Source organism: Cetorhinus maximus, chromosome 13 (assembly GCF_964194155.1).
Source record: "Cetorhinus maximus chromosome 13, sCetMax3.hap1.1, whole genome shotgun sequence".
NCBI lineage: Eukaryota > Metazoa > Chordata > Chondrichthyes > Lamniformes > Cetorhinidae > Cetorhinus > Cetorhinus maximus.
Window position 1 is genome coordinate 53268524 of NC_135891.1, and position 20393 is coordinate 53288916.

At 41.9% G+C, this 20393-nt stretch overlaps 1 protein-coding gene across 1 annotated transcript in view; it reads left to right on the forward strand.

Annotated features, from left to right (window-relative positions):
• Positions 1 to 20083, forward strand: part of LOC144688609 (protein-glutamine gamma-glutamyltransferase 2-like) — a 44093-nt gene extending 24010 nt beyond the window's left edge. The window contains exons 8-13 of the mRNA XM_078555384.1: positions 2053 to 2156; positions 2943 to 3185; positions 5732 to 6001; positions 12164 to 12324; positions 14148 to 14284; positions 17346 to 20083. Of these exons, the coding sequence (XP_078411510.1) occupies positions 2053 to 2156; positions 2943 to 3185; positions 5732 to 6001; positions 12164 to 12324; positions 14148 to 14284; positions 17346 to 17496 (1066 nt within the window). The 3' untranslated portion in view covers positions 17497 to 20083. The remainder of the gene's footprint in view (positions 1 to 2052; positions 2157 to 2942; positions 3186 to 5731; positions 6002 to 12163; positions 12325 to 14147; positions 14285 to 17345) is intronic.
• The last annotated feature ends 310 nt before the right edge of the window (positions 20084 to 20393 follow it).

The window sequence follows — 20393 nt, forward strand, 5'->3', positions numbered from 1 at the left end:
ACTCTGAATAACATAATGCTAGTGATATAGTTATACTGCATGGAGAGAACGACATGGTAACAATTTCTAGTGCCATTGTTTTTCATATTCAAAAAAATTCTGACTGCCAGTGTTAAATACAGAGCCAGAGAGAAAACCTAAGAGAAGGGAAAAGCAAATTGAATTGGAAGGAAGATTAGGCAGAGTGAAACCAGAAGCATGAATAACCAGAGGTGGAATAGAGCTGGGAAAGACAGTTTTCAGAGTTGCAAGAACGGGGACAAGTGACAATTTCAGTATATCAGAAAAGTGGACAGCAGCCAATATTTCAAGCATGCTAATATACAATTACAGAAGGTTGTTTATTGTTGTGTTGGCAGCAGAGCACAGACAAAAGAGATTCAAGGGCTGTTTGCAGCCCAGCCTCAACTTTTAGGTTGGTGAGCGGGTGACAATTCGGGGTGGGGGGAAGGCCGGAAATGAAGCAAGGTAGGTCTTGGGTGGGAAGGTGGTGGGGGGTACGTGGGTGGTAGCGCCTCCATCAGAAGCCTATCTCTGACTGGCGGCACCCTCCCCTTAAGGCCTGGTGACCTGCAGACATCCCTTCCCTCTCCCCGCCCTATCCCCTGAGACCCCAATCACCCCTTGCCGCCCTCACAACCCTCCAGGTCTTTCCTACCCTCCCCGCCCGGACCCCTGACACTTACCTTTTTCCCCGGTTCCCTGGACTTAGGGTCAGGCAGCTCCTTCTAGTGTCTCTTCTAGCCTGTTCCTGGAAAAACTGGAGAGCTGCCGGCCAATCTGGTTGTGTTCCCCGCGGGCATTTTGGTTGGCGGGAACGCCGCCTTCTTAAGAATTCTGGCCATAGGATAGTTGGAGGGGGTTCAATAGTGCCATCTTGTGTCAAGGGTCCACAATTACAGCGCAATGTTGTCATGAGCTTTGCCCATCATGACATGTTAACTGAAGGTTTTTGCCATTATTACTATTGATATGAAAAATGTATGCCAGGAAAAAGCTTAATTTGGATAGGAAAAGCGTGCAACTATGCAAAGTTTTAACTGCATTTTTTCCTGACAGTAGTAGGTTGTTCACAAATGGAATAGTTCTTTGGAATATTCAGCAACCAATTTATTAATCTAAATGGTAACTACAGCAAAACTTGCTCATGGACATTGATCATCAACTTTGGAAGTTGGAGACTGATTTGTTCTTTGATTTGAACAATGGTCAGAAATTTTAAATGATCAGAAATTTTAAATTTTGCAAGTGGAGGCTGAAATTATGATAGTGAGCAATCTTAGGAACTAATAGGTGGTTTTAATCATGTGCCCCAGTGTATCACAAAGGTTCTCAAATTGAAGTACCTGCTTCTCAGGGGAACTCAACTGGTGTATGAAATTCTTTAGATTTTTGCATTTGTTGATTTAGTGGTACAATATTTCCGTTGCTGTATAATAATAAATATTTTCTGCAATTATATCCCTTTGGTTAACTGATGTTTTTTAAGTGGGACCTTTTGGAGTATGTCAATATTTGCAGGAAGTCATTATGAGTATTTGCATGGGGTTTTGATGGTCACTGCTAAGAATCTATTTTTTCATTCTTTCATGGGATATGGGCATCACTGGCAAGGCCAGCTTTTGACGCATATCCCTAATTTCCCTTGAACTGAGTGGCTTACTAGGCCATTTCAGAAGGCGTTTAAGAGTCAACCACATTTCTGTGGTTCTGGAGTCAAACGTAGGCCAGACCAGGTAAAGCTTTGTTTTACTGAGGGGTATTAGTGAACTAGATGGGTTTTTATGACAATTGATGATAGTTTCATAGTCACCATTACCGAGACTAGCTTTCAATTGCAAACTGAATTAATTTTAAATTCACCAGCTGCCATGGTGTGATTTGAATCCATGTCCCTGGAGCATTAACCTGGGTCTCTGGATTATTAGCCCAGTGACATTGCCACTATACCGGCATCTCCCCTATATCTATCAGTATTTGTACTGTTGCTGCCACCTTGGGTATAACTATTTAACATTTTCAGCAATCTGTGACTTTACTCTTTTCCTTTAGGAACTTCCACGTGTGGGTTGAAAGTTGGATGGCACGAAATGACCTAAGTCCAGGCTATGATGGATGGCAGGTAGTGGATGCAACACCACAGGAGGAAAGTGATGGTAAAGAACAGAAACAGCATTCAGGCACATGGTGTGCATTATGACTGAAACATTGACACATTAGGAACATAGGAACAAGAGTCGAACATTCAGGCCCTGCAGCCTGTTCTGCCATTTGACTAGATTGTCACTGATCTGAATCATAACTCCTGTCTTGATTCCATAACCCTTAATACCCTTAGATAATAAAAATCCAGCAATTTCAGTTTTAAAATTTTCAATTGACAGCCCCAAAAGACGTTTAGGGACAGGGGTTCCAGATTTCCACTACCTTTCATGTGAAGAAGCGCTTTCTGACATCACCCCTGAATGCCCTAGCTCTAATTTTAATCTTTTGCCACTTTTTTGCACTTTCCCGCCAGAGGAAATAGTTTATCTTTATCTACCCTATCAAAACCTTTAACCACCTTAAGCCTCTCAATTAGATCACCCATTAATCTTATGCAGTTGTGAGAATACATGCTTCGTCTATGCAACCTACCCTCATATCTTAACGCTTTTATCCTTTTAGGGATGCAATGCTTGATTTAAAAAGGATAATAGATAAGTGGTTAGATACCAGAGAGTAATTGAATCAGAGTTCATATTAAACTCCAAGATCTCCATTTTGCCTTTTAAAGGAATGGCTCAAGGTTCAGTGGAATTGCAGCTCCCAGTGTGAATGTGCACATGATAAATAATCTGTTTAAATACAGTACACAGACAAAGAAATGAGCCTTTTAAGTACCTGTTCATTTCATATTGTTATAATCTATTCAAATTCTCAATGATTTCCCTGCTTTTTAGGAATTTACTGCTGCGGGCCAGCTTCAGTAAATGCAATCAAAGAAGGGGAGATGGATATGAAATATGACATCCCATTTGTTTTTGCTGAGGTAAACGCACATTGTGTGGATTGGCTGGTTTTTAATAGTGGAGAAAAAATGAAAATGACAGTTAATGAGTCACGTGTTGGCCACAAGATAAGCACAAAGCACTGTGGTTCAGAAGAACGTGAGGACATTACAAGCAATTACAAATATCCTGATGGTAAGAACAAAATTAATTAATGCAAAGTAAGAAAGGCAAATTTGTTTAATCTCTAATTGTACATAATATTGCTCATTGCAAAATAAGCAAGACTTCAAAAACATTTTGCTGGGAGCAATTGGTAATGAGTTGTTCGTAGAGCAACACATCGTGGATACAACCAGGAAAATTACTATTTTAGATATTGTCTTTCACAATGAAGAAGGTTTAATAAGAAAACTCACTGCAAGGGATCCTTTGGGCAAGAGTGATCATAATATGGTAGAATTTTGCATTGATTTTGAGAATGACCTGCTTAAGTCCAAAACTAGAGGCTTAAACTTCAATAAAGTGAATTACAAATATTGAGGACCATGTTGGGTAAAGAAAGCTGGGGAATCAGATTTAAATATTTGACAGCAGAGAGAAATGGTGAACATTTAAAGAAATCTCATAATTTTCTATGAATATACATTTCATTGGGAAATAAAAACATTGAGGTAAAAAACGCTATCCATCCCTGGCTAGAGGAATATGAGAGTAAGCTTGCAGGAAATATAAAAAAAAGAGTTTCTACAAACATGTAGTAATGAAGAAAGTGAAAGTATACATGGGTCCCTCAGAGGTTGAGACAGGAGGAATTTTATAGGAAAATAAGAAAACAGCAGAGATGTTAGACAACTTTTTTTATTTGCCTTAAACATAGACAAAATAGAAATAGTGGAAATCAGGGGCAGGATTTTTCATATGATGGGCGGGCTTGGCAGGAGTGGGTGGGGGTGGGTGCGGAGCCAGTCCTCGTCTATGATCGACTCCGCGCCGCAATTTTACGCAGGCGGGCCAATTAAGGCCCACCCATCGTAATACACGGCCAGTAGCGCTCAGCACTACCTGTGCGGGCAGGGGGAGGAGGGAGAATCAGGGCCAGCGCTCTTTTGCGCATGCGTGCGAAAGAGGGCTTCAATCTCCCTGAGGCAGCTCTGTGCCTCAGGAAGATTGAATGGACAATAAAATTATTAAATAAAAGGTGTAAAAATTTATTTAAACATGTCCCCTCATGTGACTGTGTCACATGAGTTGTGACATGTTTTAAAATTTATGAAATTTTTACAATTTATTTAATAAATGCTTTAGGAAACCTCATCCCGCATTGTAGATGAGTTTTCCTAAAAAACGCAAAGGTCGCTTGGCCTTTTTGCCTGCCCGCCAACCGTAAGGTTGGACGGGCAGCATTTAGAATAACTTTAATTAGATCCTTAATGGCCTTAATAGACCATTTACATATCGGCGGATGCGCAGCCAACTCTGACGCGCGCCTGCCGAACGAGATATTGCTACTCAGCATGATGACGCCAATAGCATTGCGCATCATTTTACACGTTAGTGCATCGGGCCCGCTGACCAGAAAATTCTGCCTCAGGGGTCAATGACAGTGAGGAAATTAAGGTAATTAATATGAATAAAGAAATAATACTGGAGAAATTAATGGGACTAAAAGCCGACAATTCCCATAGGCCTGATGGCCTACATGCCAGTATTCTAAAGGAATTGGCTGTAAAGATAGTGGGTGCATTGATTTTGATTTTCCAGAGTTCCCTAGATTGTGGAATGTTTCCCGTGAATTGGAAGGTAGCAAATGTGACAACACTATTCAAGAAAGGAGGAAGAGAGAAAACAGGGAGCTACAGCCCAGTTATCTCTCCTGTGGGAGGACATGGAAGCATAGTGGTAATTCAAAAGCTGAGACGAATGCACTGGGGACATGGGTTCAAACCCAACCATGGCAGCTAGTGAAATTTAATCCAATTAATGAAGAAATCTGGAATTGAAAGCTAGTTTCAGACCATGAAACTATCATTGATTTTCAAAAATCCCATCTGGTTCACTAATGCTCTTAGAGAAGGAAATCTGCTGTCTTTACCTAATCTGGCCTACATGTGACTCCAATAATGTGGTTGACTTGACTGCCCTCTGAAATGGCCTAGCAAACACTCAATTCAAGGGCAAATAGGATGGGCAGCAAATGCTGGCCTTGCCAAAAAAGTATCAGTAGGAGGGAAAATGTTGGAATCCATTATTATGGAAGCGATAACAGGGCACTAAGGAAATCATGATATGATTAAATAGAATCAACAGGGTTTTATGGAAAGGAAATTGTATTTAACAAATCTATCTGAGTTTTTTGAGCAAGCACAAGCTGGGTAGATAAAGGTAAACCAGTGGATGTAATATATTTGGATTTTCAAAAAGTTTTCACGAAGATGCCACAAAATAAGGTGCTACTCAAAATAAGGGTTCATGGAGGATGAGTAAGTGATTTTATAGCTGGTTACAAGTAAACTAAATTCTTTTAAAACAGGAGAATAAATATATAGCAGTTAGTTTTGGTGCAAACTGTAACCAGTATTTGATCCATGTGCAGACCATGTATAAAGTCAGCTGTTTAATTATCAACAGTACTGACTATGAAACTGTCAGAAACTCAGCCTACTGATGCACTAGATCAGTAAAGATAGCAAACTTGCTTGTCTTGTATGTAACAACATTCATTTGTTTTTGACTCCAAGGCTCTGTTCAAGAAGCAGATGTTTTTGAAAAGGCTAACAGAATGCAAAATATTCCAACATCAGAAAAGACAGTAAGCTTGTCTATCGTTACTGAGCTGCCTATTTACAATGGAAAACCAATTGCGGTCTCTATGGTCGTTTCCAACAAGACTTCAGAGCAAAAGGTCTATAACCTCAGATTTTGGGCTAAGAAAAGAAAGTACAATGCAGTAACAGAGAACCAATGCATCAAGAAGCATGAACAGGAAATCACTATCGCTCCCAACACAGGTAATGAAAGAGATGTTACGTTTAACCCGGAAATACTCAACAGGTCAGGCAGCAACTGTGGGGAGAGAAACAAAGTTAACCAGCTGGATTTTCAAAGAAGTTTCAGGAATGTAACATCCAGATAATTTCCAGATCCCGACTCTGTGCCTCAACTGTGACATACGTTGCTACTTTGAAACGTAAATGCTCTAATTCAGCAGGATGGGAGCATGGGTGCCCAATTACAAGCACCAAGTATCTCCAGGAGATGGAGATGGCTGCCTGCCTGGCATCAGCAGCAAAGGCAGGCGGCAGCCATGATGGGGGCCTGCCGCTGCCTTACTGAATAGAGACGGTAGCACCTCAGAGGGCCAGCAGCATAAAGGCATGAGACGGAGTGTGAACAAACAAAACTGAGGTAAAGTGCATGATTGGGTGCAGGATAACTGTGTTATTCTGCTGAGCAAGCATTGGGTAACGGAAGAAGCTGGAGCCAGTCTGTCTTCAACATCGGTTTATTCACAAAGCCCAGTATAACGTAAGTGCAGACTACTTTTCCCTGCTACACAGCTTCACCCCCACACAGGTGGAAACTCGCTTACGTATGTGCCCTAACCTTACCCCAGTCAGCTGCTCTTAATCACAATTAGAGCATGCACTCAATTGTCACAGCATTTTCAACATTAACAATCCAAGGGAGCCAGCCTGCTGGGGTTTGTCAAAGTCTCCATTAAAAATGACAGTCCCTACCTGCCCAACACATTAACCGAGCTTAATGGTCTATTAATTGGATGTGAGCAGGTTCCCTATTAATTTGGTGTAATAAACTTGGAATGCAGGGCTGGTTTCTTGTAAGAAACAGTGAACTTTATTTACAGGTGAGGCTACATGCTTGTTCCAAGACCGAGGCTTAAAAGCTCCACCCCTAAGATTCCCCACACTTAGGACTGATTTGTCTGTACAGTCACTTGGTCCCCATAACAGTATAGTAGGTTTAACTTACAATTACTACATTCCTCCCCCTTTAATTTTGTTTTACTATCTTATTTACAAAAACATCTTAACCCATATTATATACAATTAAAACAGTTCATGTCATTATAAATTTAGTCTTTGAGGAGGTTTTCAGATTCAGGTAGAGTGATGCAACTCTATAACTGAAGGTTCTTGCATCGGACTGGCTTGCACAGGAACTGCAGCATCAGGAACATCCCAAGACAATGGCAGTTCAGAATTATTTACTTCCGGGCATGTCTATTCTTTGTTGATCCAGCACCAAAGTCGAAGTTTCAACTTTGATTTCAGGTGGATTAATTGGTTGTTGGAGGGTTTCTCGGCTTCTGAGATGATCCACATGTTTTCTAACAATCCTGTTTTCCACTTCTACTTGGTAAGATAAAGGTCCTGTTTTGGAGACGATTGTACCAGGGACCCATCTCAGCCCAGTTGTGAAATTTTGTATAAAAACTGTCTCTCCCGCAGTAAACTCCTGACCTTTAACGTGAATGTCATGATTCATTTTCTGACTACCCTGGTCTCTTTCCACCTTCCCCTCTAAATTAAGAAATATTAGACTCAATCTTGTATGAAGTCAACAATTCACTACCAATTCTGAAGGTGTTAAACCAATGGTCGCATGAGGAGTTGTGTGATAGCTGAACAGAAATCTTGAAAACTGTTTCCAATGTTGCCGCTGTTAGTTTCTTCATGCCTATTTTAAATGCTTGCACTGCTCTTTCTGCTACCCACTGGACGAGGGGTGATGTGGTGCTGTTCTGATGTGTTCAATCCCATTTAGGCTCATGAATCTTTGGAATTCAGTGCTATTGAAAGCAGTACCATGAACACTGAAACTCTGGCACAGTTTTTCAATTGTTGCAGATGAAGTAGGTGATCTCACTTCAAACAGGTCCATCCATCCGGAATGTGCGCCGATAATCACCAGAAACATGGTACCTAGAAATGGACCTATATGGTTTATATGTGGTCTAACCCAGGGTCGGCCAGGCCACTCCCACGGATGCAGTGGAGCTGAACCGGGCAAATTCTGCTGTTGCTGACACTGGAGACAGTGTTTCACTATTTTTTCTATATCACTGTCTATACCTGACCACCAGGTATAACTTCATGTGAGAGCATCTACATTTTTGAAACACTAGGATACGCATTATGAAGTTCTTCCAATAATGGTTCTCTTCCTTGCACAGGAATAACTGCTCTTGCTCCACATAACAAGATACCATCTTGACAACTCAGTTCAGATCTGCATACCAAGAATGGTTTTAGTTTTTCAGGGACTTGTGCATTTGACCATCCTTGAAATACTTGTTCACGGACTTTTGCTAAAATTGGATCCCGACTTGTCCAATTCTTTATCTGTCTTGCGCAGACTGGTGAGGAGTCTAGGAAATTCAACGCAAGTACTACCTCTTGAGGTATTGGAACATGTGTAATACTATCGGCAAAGGGAGACAACTGAGGGTGTCTGCATTTGCTATATGCACATCCAGCGGGCCATAAAATTGTATACTGACCAAAATTAAAGCCCATCTTTGAATTCTAGCAGAGGCTATTGGTGGTTTGTGATCTGACACTATGGCGAAGTGTCGACCGTGCAAGTCTTGATGGAGCTTTTTTACTCCAAATACGATAGATAAGCCCTCATTTTCAATTTGTGAGTAACCTTTCTCGGCTGCAGAAAGGTTCCTGGATACCTATCCTATCGGTCTTTCAGATCCATCCTCCATCTTGTGTGACAACTCTGCTCCCACTCCGTAGGGAGATGCATCACAAGAGAGTATCAATTCCTTAGACATTTCATAGTGCACGACACGACGAGTGTAAAAGTTTCTTCACTCTTGTGAAGGCTTCCTCTTGCTGTGCCTTCCAGGACCATCTGAGGATCTTCTTCAACAATAAGTGTAAAGGTCCTAACAATTTAGATTAGGCAAAAATCAACCGTAATAATCTATGATGCCCAAAAAAGACTTTGGCCAGAATCTTACGCCTCATGGTTAGGCGCACAACCGACCCGATCGGGTGTAAAATAGCATGAGAAGATGTCGCACGCTTGCAATCTTCAGGTCGGTGGGCGCGGGCGGGAGTCAGAGCCGCTCCCGGCAACAATTAAAAGGCCACTTGAGGCTATTAAAACCCAATTGATCCAGATTTTACGTTGCCTGTGTGATTTTGTACTCGTCGCACGGGCAAAACGAGCAGGTGGGCAGACCACATTTTGCAAAACCTCAGCCAAAGGCAGATTAAAAATGCTCAGTAACATTGCCAGTGTGAGTAGTGAGGAGTTTAGGAGATAGTTTGCTGCTGGTTGCTTATTTGAACTTGAGACAGCTTCATCTCTGTTTTGAGCTTCATTCTTGGCATTTCCAGGCTTCACTTCAGGACTCAATGGTGTCTCCAATGCCCCCGGAGGATTTTGACCATGTGGACCCTTCCAGGTATCAGACAGCCTTCTGTAACCCTGGTAATGGGGATTGTGCTCTCTGCTGGTGGCACCTCCTCTGAGGAAGAGAGAGGCAGAAGGGAGAGGAGGTCAAGTGTCCCAATGCAGCTTCTAAGGGAGTGACCTGTGGGAAGAGAGGTGCAGGCACAAGGGCGCAGGGCCAGCAGGGAGTCCAAGGTGGAAGAGGCCGCAGAAGATGCCACTATCCTGCTGCCAGGGTTTACAGGCAGCGATGCAGCTACCTTAATATGTCCGTGGTGCAATGCCAAAGGAGGCTCCACCTCTCCAGGGAGACCGTGACCTCCATATTTCATATGATTGGGCCTGAAGTCACCTCCAACTGTGTGGGCGGAAACCCCATGCCAGTGACTCGGAAGGTCAGAGTGGCCCTCAACTTCTACGCCTCTGGCTCTTTCCTGGTGTCAGTGGGGGATCCTTGTGGAGTCTCCCAGTCAGCTATCCACGGTTGCATCAAACTGGTGACAGAAGCTCTGTTCAGGCAGGTAATGACATTTATTAATTTCTGTACAGGTGAGGCCAGCCAGGCTGAGTAAGCCAGAGGCTTTGCAACAATTGCTGGGTCCACTGCATCCAGGGTGCAATTGACTGCACTCATGTGGCCATCAAGGTGCCAGCGGGTCAGCCGGGTGCCTTTGTCAACAGGAAGGGCTTCCACTCAATGAACGTCCAGATAGTGTGACCACAGGACCCAGATTCTGCAAGTCCGTGCACTGTACCCTGGCAGCTTCTGCAAGCAAATAGCACTGAATGGCATGGTCATTTATGCCACAAACTAAACAATCTTGCAACATGTTGTTTAAAGTATCACCAATGTCACAGTGTTCCGTTAACTGTTTTAACTTCACGACGTATGTTGTGATCGAATCACCAGGGGCCCTTACTCAAGAGTTAAACTTGAATCTTTGCAAGATCACTCACTGAGGGTTTAGGCTAAAAATGTCCTTTCACAAGGTCAACTAGCTCTGTGAAGGATCTGCAATTTGGTGAGGTCGGAGCCGTCAAGCTATGGATTAGGTTTTGCTCTCGCAGAGAAGAATTGCCTTCTGTTTCTCCTCCACCCTTATTTCAAAGTAGAACCATAATCGCTCAATGTATTGACTCCAGTCCTCAACGGATGAGTCGTATGGATCAATTCTGCCAAAGAGAGGCATTACTGATGAATATACTTTTCTTTCTTCTCTTAAAAAATCAAAATACTCTCAGTTGCGAGGCGACGTGCTGCATCGGCGCTATTTATCCTCATCACCAATTGTAATAAACTTAGAGTGCAGGATGGGTTTCTTGTAAGAAACAGTAAAGTTTAATTACAGACACCAGATGAGGCTACATGCTTGTTCCAAGGCTAAAAAGACCAAGGCTAAAAAGCTTCGCCCCTAAAATTCCCTGTGCTTAGGGCTGATTCGTCTGGCAGTCACATGATCCCCACCACAGTAAGAAATGGTTTAACTTACAATTACTACATTGGGATTCAGAGACGACTTCTGGGACCGTAATTTTTAAGTTGTGTCCACACCGGGTCCTGACCCCGCCAATAATTTTAAATACGGCTAATCTTATGTTTTAGATTAATCATCATACATGAGAACTGATGAAAGGTCATTGATATGAAATGTTAACTCTGTTTCTCTTTCCAAAACTGCTACCTGACCTGCTGAGTACCTTTGGCATTTTCTGTTTCAATGGGCTGAATTTAGAGGACCCCACCAGAACAGGCATGATGGCAGGGGGCCAGGACAATCAAATGGGAGCACCTGCTTCTGACTCCTAATGTCAGGAAAATTGTCCACAATTTCACGGAGAGCAGGAAGGGCCTGACATGGGAATCCCACCCATAGGTGTCAGGATGTCAATTAGGCTCATTAATGAGCCACTTAAAGGCAATCATCGCTGAGCCCACCAGGATTTAATGGTGACTCAGGGATTTAATGGGAGTCACACAGATCTCCTGTGGCTCCTGAAGACTGCCCAGCAAACCTTGTCAGGTTTGCCTGTGGCCTCATGGTGTTGTCGGGTGCGGGGGTGGAAGGTGGTTCCTTGTTGACAAGTACTCATTTCCTGAACCGGGCATTGGGAAGGGGGTGCTGCTGACAGCCAGACCCCCTTCCCCCACCTCACCAAAGCCATCCCGCAATCCCCATCCCATCCCAGTCACCTATCTACTGGGATCCAGCGCCAATCCCTGGTAAAAACCTCAGAGCATTTCTGGGAGCAGCCACCTCTCCCACTGGCACTTCCGGCGATAGCGAGCTGCTGGCCTCGGACTGGTCAGTAGCTCTCGGGGCAGGATTTCCGCTGTCAGGTTTAGGGTGGGGTGCAGGTGGGGTCTTGATTATGTGGAAGTCCAAACGCTGACTGGTTAAGTGCTTGATTGCACTTAAATTACATTGGGCCTCCTGAATATAAGCAACGCAGGACTCCTACCAGATCTCCAATCAGGTTGGTTGGATGGAGTGGAGGTGGGGGGATGTTGGGTTGGGTTGGGTGGGAAGCTGTAATAGCTTGTCTGATGTATTATTCTTCATTGCAACGAGTTCTCACTTTCATCTGCGATGCCACCAAGTTTGTAAGGAGATCTGAATTGTATGTTGTCTGTTAAAATATTAAACTATATTTTCAATACTGTATCTTCAGGTGAAATATGATACTTAAAAGTTAAAAACATGTCAATTTTATGACATTTTTCTTTTCCTGGTATTTTGCAGATATGAAAATACCTTTGAAAGTGGATTACAAAGAGTATGGCTTGTTCCCTGACATGTACAACCTAATGAAGCTGATATCTGTCATAACTGATGTTTCATCAAAAAGCAGCGCATTTGCAATGAAAGACATTTCTCTGATCAACCCTCCCCTAATAATTAAGGTAATGGTGATGAATTGTCTCACCTCATTAAATCCCCACCATAGAAGCTAACATTAATTGTGCTGGTATCTATTGATGGTTTTATTTTCCCTTTTGCAGCATTATTTTAAGGCAGATTGTACACTGGTGGGCTTAGATGCAATGGTGAGGAATATGTGCACCAGAGTCAAGAAATCATATCACAACATAATTTGTGATACAAGAACAACAACTTGTACTCACTAGTGTCTTTGACATTATAAAATGATCCAAGGCACTTCACAAGAGCATCAGAAAGCAAAATCTGACACAGCGACACTTTTCATGATATTAGGACAGATGGCCAAAAGCTTGGTCAAATAAGTAAGATTTTAGGAGCATCTTAAAAGAAGGACTGGTAGAAAGATAGAGAGGAGTAGGGAGGGAACGCCGAACTATAGAGCCTTAGCAACTGAAGACATGACTGCCAATGGCGAAGCAATTAAAATTGGAGAGCTGAAGTGGACAGAATTAGGTGAGTGCAGATATTTCAGAGGGTTGTGGGCTGGAGGAGATTACAGAGATAGGGAGGGCATGAGACATGAAAGGTTTTGAAAACAAAGATTAGAATTTTAAAACTGAGTTATCTCTTGGGCAGGAGCCATTGTAGACCAGCAAGCACCAAGGTAATGGATGACCAGGGTTTGGTGCAAATAAGGATTCATGCATCAGAGTTTTGTCTGATCTCAAGTTTACAGTGGGTAGGGCGTGGGGAGTCCGCGGGGAGTGTGATGGAACAGTCAATTCAAGAGGTAACAAATAGTTGGATAAGTGTTTCAGTAAAATATGAGCTGAAGCAGGGGCGGAGTCGGGTGATATTTGTTGCAATTTTTGAGACAGTCCTAAACAATCCTCACACAAAATGTATGACCATACCATTTGCACAATTAATGCCATGAAAATTTGAATTCTGATTACCCTTGCCCAAATTCTCATTGTTTATGATGGGATTAAGCTGTGTGCTTATTTTCCACATGAAGTTTGCATAAAAAGTAAGACCAGTGCATAAGTAGATCACTCAATAGTTACAGGTTTGCAAGACCATTTAGCTCATCTTGCTTCATCTACCCAGAAAAAAAACCTCAATTCCCGCCTTTATGGGCAACTTTGCACATTTTTGCAAAGGGTAGTAGAAGTTTTGGAATCTATCTCCCAAAAGGTCAGGGATATGATGAGAATAGGAGCTTTCAAAGCTGAGATAGTTTATTGTCAAGTGGTGTGAAGCAAAGTTGGAAAAATGGAGTTGAGATAAAGATTAGCCTTGAACTAATTAAATGGCAGAACAGATCCATGGGGCTAAATGTCTTATTCCTGTTCCTGATGTTCCTATGTTTCAGCATTCACAATGAGTCCTTAATAGTGGAAATGCTGCAGAACAAAGCACAGCATGCCACCAAATTGTGTAGCATGGGACCACTCACGCCTATTATGCCACCAATCATCCTTGGAGGCCTTGGCACACTTTGCTGCTAATGGCAAGGGCGGTTGCTTCCACAAAGAAGTCACCTGAAAAGACATTACCTGCCTTAGGTGGTCAGTGTGGGGGCAAAAAGATTTTTGACTTGTCAATTAGCAGCTGCTCTTTTTCCAGCGTGGTCTTTGGTATTCAGGAAAATATCTGAATATAAACCTCAATGTGTAACACTGCATCTATTATTTTTATTTTTTGTTTAGGTAGACTTATGTTTAGTTCCAAATATTGTCATAGGCAAGTTATATCCATAAAGCCACGTTATTACTCATCGTGATGTGTCAAAGGGAATGAAGTATCATTTTCAATGTTAAAAACTGATTCATTTCTTCAGATGCTGAATTTCTCCGCTGTGATGAATAAGAAAGCTCAAATAGAGATCAGCTTTCAGAACTCCTTTCCTGAAACTCTGAAGAATTGTGTCATGACTCTTGAGGGAGCAGGTCTGATTGAAGGAGAAAAGGAAATAAAGTAAGTAGAGGCACTTTGAAAATGTACAGTGTCAGTAACTGGCAAGAAATAAATGTGTCTCTAGCATCTGTCTACAGATAATGATGTTGTACCTGAGGCATGAGCAAATTGGCATAGGGTCAGTAAGATCAGAGAGGCGAACATGTAGCTCAGAGATTGGTGTGTAGCCTTTCCTTCTCCCTGGTCAGAACTCCAACACTTCCCTACTGAATGCTTAGCTCTTTGCAGAGACCCGCATTAGGAGTTTTAGTTCCAGCATTTGTAAGCTTCAGGCCTTTTGAGATGATTCTTGTCTCTTCTGGTGCTACACTCAACTTTCCGATTGTAATACCACTGGAGGTTCCTCAGTTACACTGCCTCTTCCTTTTGGTGGCAGGGACCCATTGGGAGCTTACCATGTGTCTGCAATAAGTCCCGTCTCAGGAAATAGCTTGGGTTCTGTGCAGGCATGGTGAGGTGGACAGATGTCCTGCCTGATTGAAACTCTGGAGGGAATTTAGTCCCGCCCGACCCTGGCAGCAAGTTCCAAGGCAGGGGAGCTGTTTGATCAGGCGGGAGAGTGCCTCCACCTTCCCCCAATTAAGTCTGATTCAGGAGGGCCCAAGGATGCCCTTCCCATCTTAATGCCAAATGAGGCCCTTAATTGGGCAATTAGTGCTCCTTCTATTCATGGGCAATCAACATTTCCCAAATAAATTTGGAATCAAGCTTATTCTGGTCCCATCATTTTCCTAAATCATTCTGCCAAACTCCTTCAGAGTTACGGTGGGAGTGTGGTCGAATGGTCAAGGGAATTCTTTACATATTTTTCACACCTTTCACACAAGTTTCCTCAGATCTACCCCCACCAGCATCACTTTCCACTCTGCCACCTTAAATTTTATATGCGACTAATATTTAATAATATTACAGTACAGTGCATTGAATGCTATCATTGCCTCATTAATCATTGATTAACATAACTTGATATATTCAGCAAATTTAAAGATGTAGCTGAATCATTTTCAGTGTTGTTGGGGATTTCTGTCTTTGAGACAGAGAGCAGAATTAAATGAGGGTGGCTGGGGTGGAGGGAGCTGATCAAAACTTGTGTTACCCCCACGAAACCGATCTTCGGGAGCCCCAAGGGGTTTAAGTCCCTGATTGAAAGTGGGAACCTGTCACAAGTAAAAGTGACTGCCCTCTACCCTCCTCTACAAGGCCAATCATGTCAGGAGGTGTGGGCTATTTTAGTAGTTTGTAACTTATTTGTAAAGCCGCACATGGAATACATATGCAGTTAAAGCGGACCATATCTTCAGAAGAGCATTGTTGTACTGTCAGGGTTTTGAGAAAAGCATAGAGCCTGAGGAGGGCAGTGTTGGACTATACCATTTGGATTTGAGGCTGTTGAATGGAATCTTTAAAAATTAATAATTGTTTTCTTTTCAATAGAAGTCCATTTTCTCACATCCTTCTTTGTCTTATTGTTATGGAAGCATCAGCTAAGTTTTTCAGTGAATTTTCTTAATTGTAAAGAAGCCATCAGAAATTACCAACCCTTCCCTTCCCCTCTGCTGTTCCTGTTCAGTGTTGAACTTGAACCACGTGAAGTTTAGGACTCTGTACATGTTTTTTCTTTATTTTTTCATGGGATATGGGCATTGCTGGCAAAGCCAGCATTTGTTGCCCATCCCTAATTGCCCTAGAACTGAACATTTTAGAGTCGACCACATTGCTGTGGGCTGGAATCACGTGTAGGCCAGACCAGGTAAGAATGGCAGAGTTCCTTTCCTAAAGGACATTAGTGAACCAGATAGGCCTTTTATAACAATTGCAGAGAGATTTTCCCCTCAGCGATTTGGGGGCGGGGCCCGCTCGCCGAGGGAAAATGATGCGGGATGACGTCGGGAGGAACCCTCGACATCATCCCGGTCCATTTAAATCTTCAGGAAGGCAGGCAGACAGCGAAATCAGCTGTGGGCTCCAGATTATTCATGAAACTTCATCCACTGGCAGGATGAAGTTTCATGTCCATTTTAAAAAAATTTAATAAACTTTATGTGTTTCTTATTAACATGTCCCATCTCGTGTGATATTGTCACATGAGGGGGACATGTTAATAATTTTAATATTTCTCTATTTTTTGACTTTTCTTACCTGTCAGTAAACTCCCTGAGACAGCACTTTGCCTCAGGGAGCAGTGCGCTCTTTCGTGCGCATGCGCGAAAGAGCGCACTTTGACAGTTGGGGATTCCCCCCTCCCCCCGCACAGGAAGCACATAGCACTTCCTGTCGGGCAGGCCGCTGGGCGGGCCTTAATTGGCCCACCCACTCAAAATGACAGCGGGCCCCATTTCAGCGGCGGGGGTCAGCTGCCCGCCCCCTGCCGAGCCGGTGGGGCCCGCTCGCCCATCAAGGGCTAAATTCTGCCCTTGGTGATAGTTTCATGGTCACCTCACTGAGACTAGATTTATAATTCCAGATTTATTCATTGAATTCAAATAGTGGGATTTGAGCCCATGTTCCCTGAGCAATAGCCTGGGTGTATAGATTACTAGTCCAGTGACATTACCACTGTACCACCACATAACTCCTCAGAAATTGTTTTGTGAAATTCCCTTTCAGTAGCAAAGTGTTTATTGCATCCTGAGTACACTAAGTGTACTTAGTGTGAAGAACAAAGAGAAAAAGCATCAGGCAACAGGGTTTTAGAAGTAAGAGACTTCCTTCATGCAAGGCCAGGCTTTGTTTGAGGAGATAACTAGATTAGTGTATGATAGCTAGCAAACAGATAAATGGAGTTTGAGTTTTAGAACTCATGGATATCTATAGGGCTCCTTGGAGGAACATTGTATGTTGGCAAGATTTTTTAAAAAAGCGACATCAGCGAGTTGTGATTGCTTATCAGTGATATTTCTCAGCATTAGAGTCATTTTTGCCTTTAAGTATTCAAACACATAACGCAGTTGACAAAAGATGGTTATTGCTGGATAATTGGTTCTTCAGTCCTTTATTAAAAATTTTATAATCTTTGTCTTAGAATTCTAAGGATTTTTCCCCCTTTATTTCTTCCCCTAAGGTTTCCAAATGTAGCACCTAATGAAGAAGCAAAAGTGAAGTGTGACTTTGTTCCTTACAAGTCGGGGATGAAGAAACTACTGGTGGATTTTGACTGCGACAAACTACGAGATTTAAAAGGATCCATGAACATCATAGTCCAAGAAAAATAAAGAAAAGGAGAAGCATGGAAAAGAGCTTAAAATCCTATTTTTTTTTTTGTTTGTTTTCTGAATCTGTGGAATAGTTATTCAGAGATGCATTAACTGTTTACATTGCCAAATAGTCATTAGATATTGCAAACACTTTCCATGTTTAAATGCACTTTTTCTTTTAGTTACAAATTATAGACCACTATAACATTGTACTGTTTTAGTGTGTCATAATTGAGGTTTATAAGATTATTATATTTTTGGACTGTAACTTAAATTTAAGGTAAATGAAGTGTGTCATGTGATCTGTTCTGAAGTCTGCCTGACTAATTTTGGGTGACTTGATTGTTAGAAATCAAAGGAGGGGATTGTTTTATAGAGAAGAAGGTGCAAGGAATTTATGGTTGGAGACAATGGCTGTTTTCATAATAGATAGAATCTGGGTCTCCTAAAGTCCCAGAAAGGTGTTGTTTGTATTGGGTTTTAAATAGTGGTGCTATAAGCGATTGACTATTTCTATGATGTCAAGGAGTTGGGATCAAAGTTAGCTAATTGGCATTTCTACCTGGATGCTAGGTTAATCTGTTTCATGTTGCCTTGGGGATGAGGGTAGAGAAGTAATTTTTGAGATCAGGTTATAGACTCCCATACAAATCCATGAATATCACAGACAGACAGCTGTTTTGTATTGGGGTGGTCTGCAGCCATTTGACAGGCAAAGAGCAGGAAATAGAGGCAGCCAACCCTGCACCTGAAGCAGATAAAATGCTGGCTCTATTGTTGACCATACAAAATGCAGGTGGGAATTCATGCTCAGATTAAAGAGACTGAGTTTGTCAGGATTCAAGGGAGTCTAATGATTCGCCAGCTTGGGCTAGAGAGAAGGGATCTACAGTCCAATCCTCACATTGAAAGTCAGTTTTGGAATTCGGAGTTAACTGGTTGGGAAAGTAAAAAGGAAACAATTCATTGGAAACTGGGAGCAACTGTGGACTGTTTACTAAAACAATTAATTCTGTGGAGAGTGCAAGGGATAATAAGTAGAAACATCACTTTCTGTAGTTTAAAATGTAAGTTGCCTACAAAAAAAATAATATTTAATCAATAGTGTTTTCTTAGTCATAAGTTCTCCTGTAAAAGTTTTATAAATGTGAAATCTTGTGGTGTTATTCTTTCAGCTAGCAACTGGAAGTTCAAATCTCTTTTAAAAAGTTATTGGTCTCTGCAGAGTTTGTAACAGGTGAATGTTCCTCCCTGTGAGGATTTATTGCAACATTTGAATTCACTTGGGAATATAAATCATTCTTCAAACTGCATTGGGAGAAGTGAGTGAGAGATTAAAGACTCAGTAAAATAATACAAATGGTATACAAGTTTTCAGAAAAGAATTAAACTGAGGCTGGTCTGCCTTCTCAGGTGGATATAAAATATCCCATGCCACTCTGGAAAGAAAAGCAACATTCGTCCTGGTGTCCTGACCAATAACATGCACCATACAACATCACTATAATGGATTATCTGGTCAGTAATGTCACTGCTGTGTTTAAATTGACGAGCATGTTTCTCTGCAATATTTAAAGAGCACCTCGTTGACTATGAAGCTTTAAAAGGTGTGAAAGGTTATATACTTGTGGAAGGCGTTTTTCTTTCTTTTTGAACTATGACAGTTCAGAGAGGAGAACATGTACTAATTGCTGGTATGGTGCCTAGGATCACTGTTCCTGTGTCCTTAGCCTCTTCACCTCCATTTCATAGTTGGACCTTAAGTTCTTTAAATAAAAATCTCCTGTCCCACCAGCTCCCTTTCCTGAACCAAGCACATTCATTAGACCAAGTACCAATTGACATCTCTTAGAGGCTCCAGGTGGTCAATCAGTGTAAAACCAGACATGCAACTACAGTTCATAAGATAATATTTTATTTATATGAATCTTATTCTTGACATTTCAGTTATTTTGAGTAATATACACTTTGCATGAGTTGGCAACGGGTATTAAGAACAGCTTTGGAAAATGATTTTTCTCATTTCTGGTTACTTAAGCTGACCTTGCATTTAATTTCAATGCCTTTTTATATATTTTCAGTGAATAATTGGGGAAAGTAACTTTTTTTTGACAGAGAAAGGTAGTATAAAGCATTTGTGCCAGTTCTCCATCCAAAACAAATTCACAAAATTCGCTTGAGCTTTTTTACTTTTTCCATGATCAATCTACTGAATTCAAAGAGAAATTAATTTACATATATTGATGCTGTCCCCTCTCACTCTTCTAGATTTCTTTTTTTGGTTTGGTAGTGGGTTTACACAGGATTGAAAGAAAGCACTTGGGTTGCAGCACTGAGACAGAGTATGATCCGATGTGTTAATGAGGCAACAATCATCACGATTATCCACAAGGACTGGAAAGATAAAGCACTTTGTTATCTCACCTCCAGGTGTCTAAATCAACAATCACTCCTGTAATGGTAGAATCAGTCGATTCATGTGAACTGAGCATGAGGTGTCAGTTGAAAGCAAACACTGGGGAGCGGGAGTAATGGAAATTGTGTTGGTCATTACTCTGTGTGTTCATTTTCTCTGTGTAAAATAAAGCAGTTAAATAATTCACAAAGGATCCTGTCTCACACTGCTTACTGAAATATTGGAGAAGTGCACATCAGGTAAGATACATAAGTCACAGGCCAAAATGTTATCAGGCCATTAAGAATTACTTCAAAGGTAGGGTTCGGGGTGGGGGGGGTGGGTGGTGTGCTTGGGGTGGGAGGACCATGTTTGGCTAGAAATCCAATGTAATCACATGCTTCTGGGTTTTAGCTGTCAGTCATGAAGGGCAGACTTCTGACATCGAGGTGGCAGGGCACCAATTGAGGTTCTTGAAAGGCCAAATAACTTAATGAGATGATTTGGATTTTATCAATGG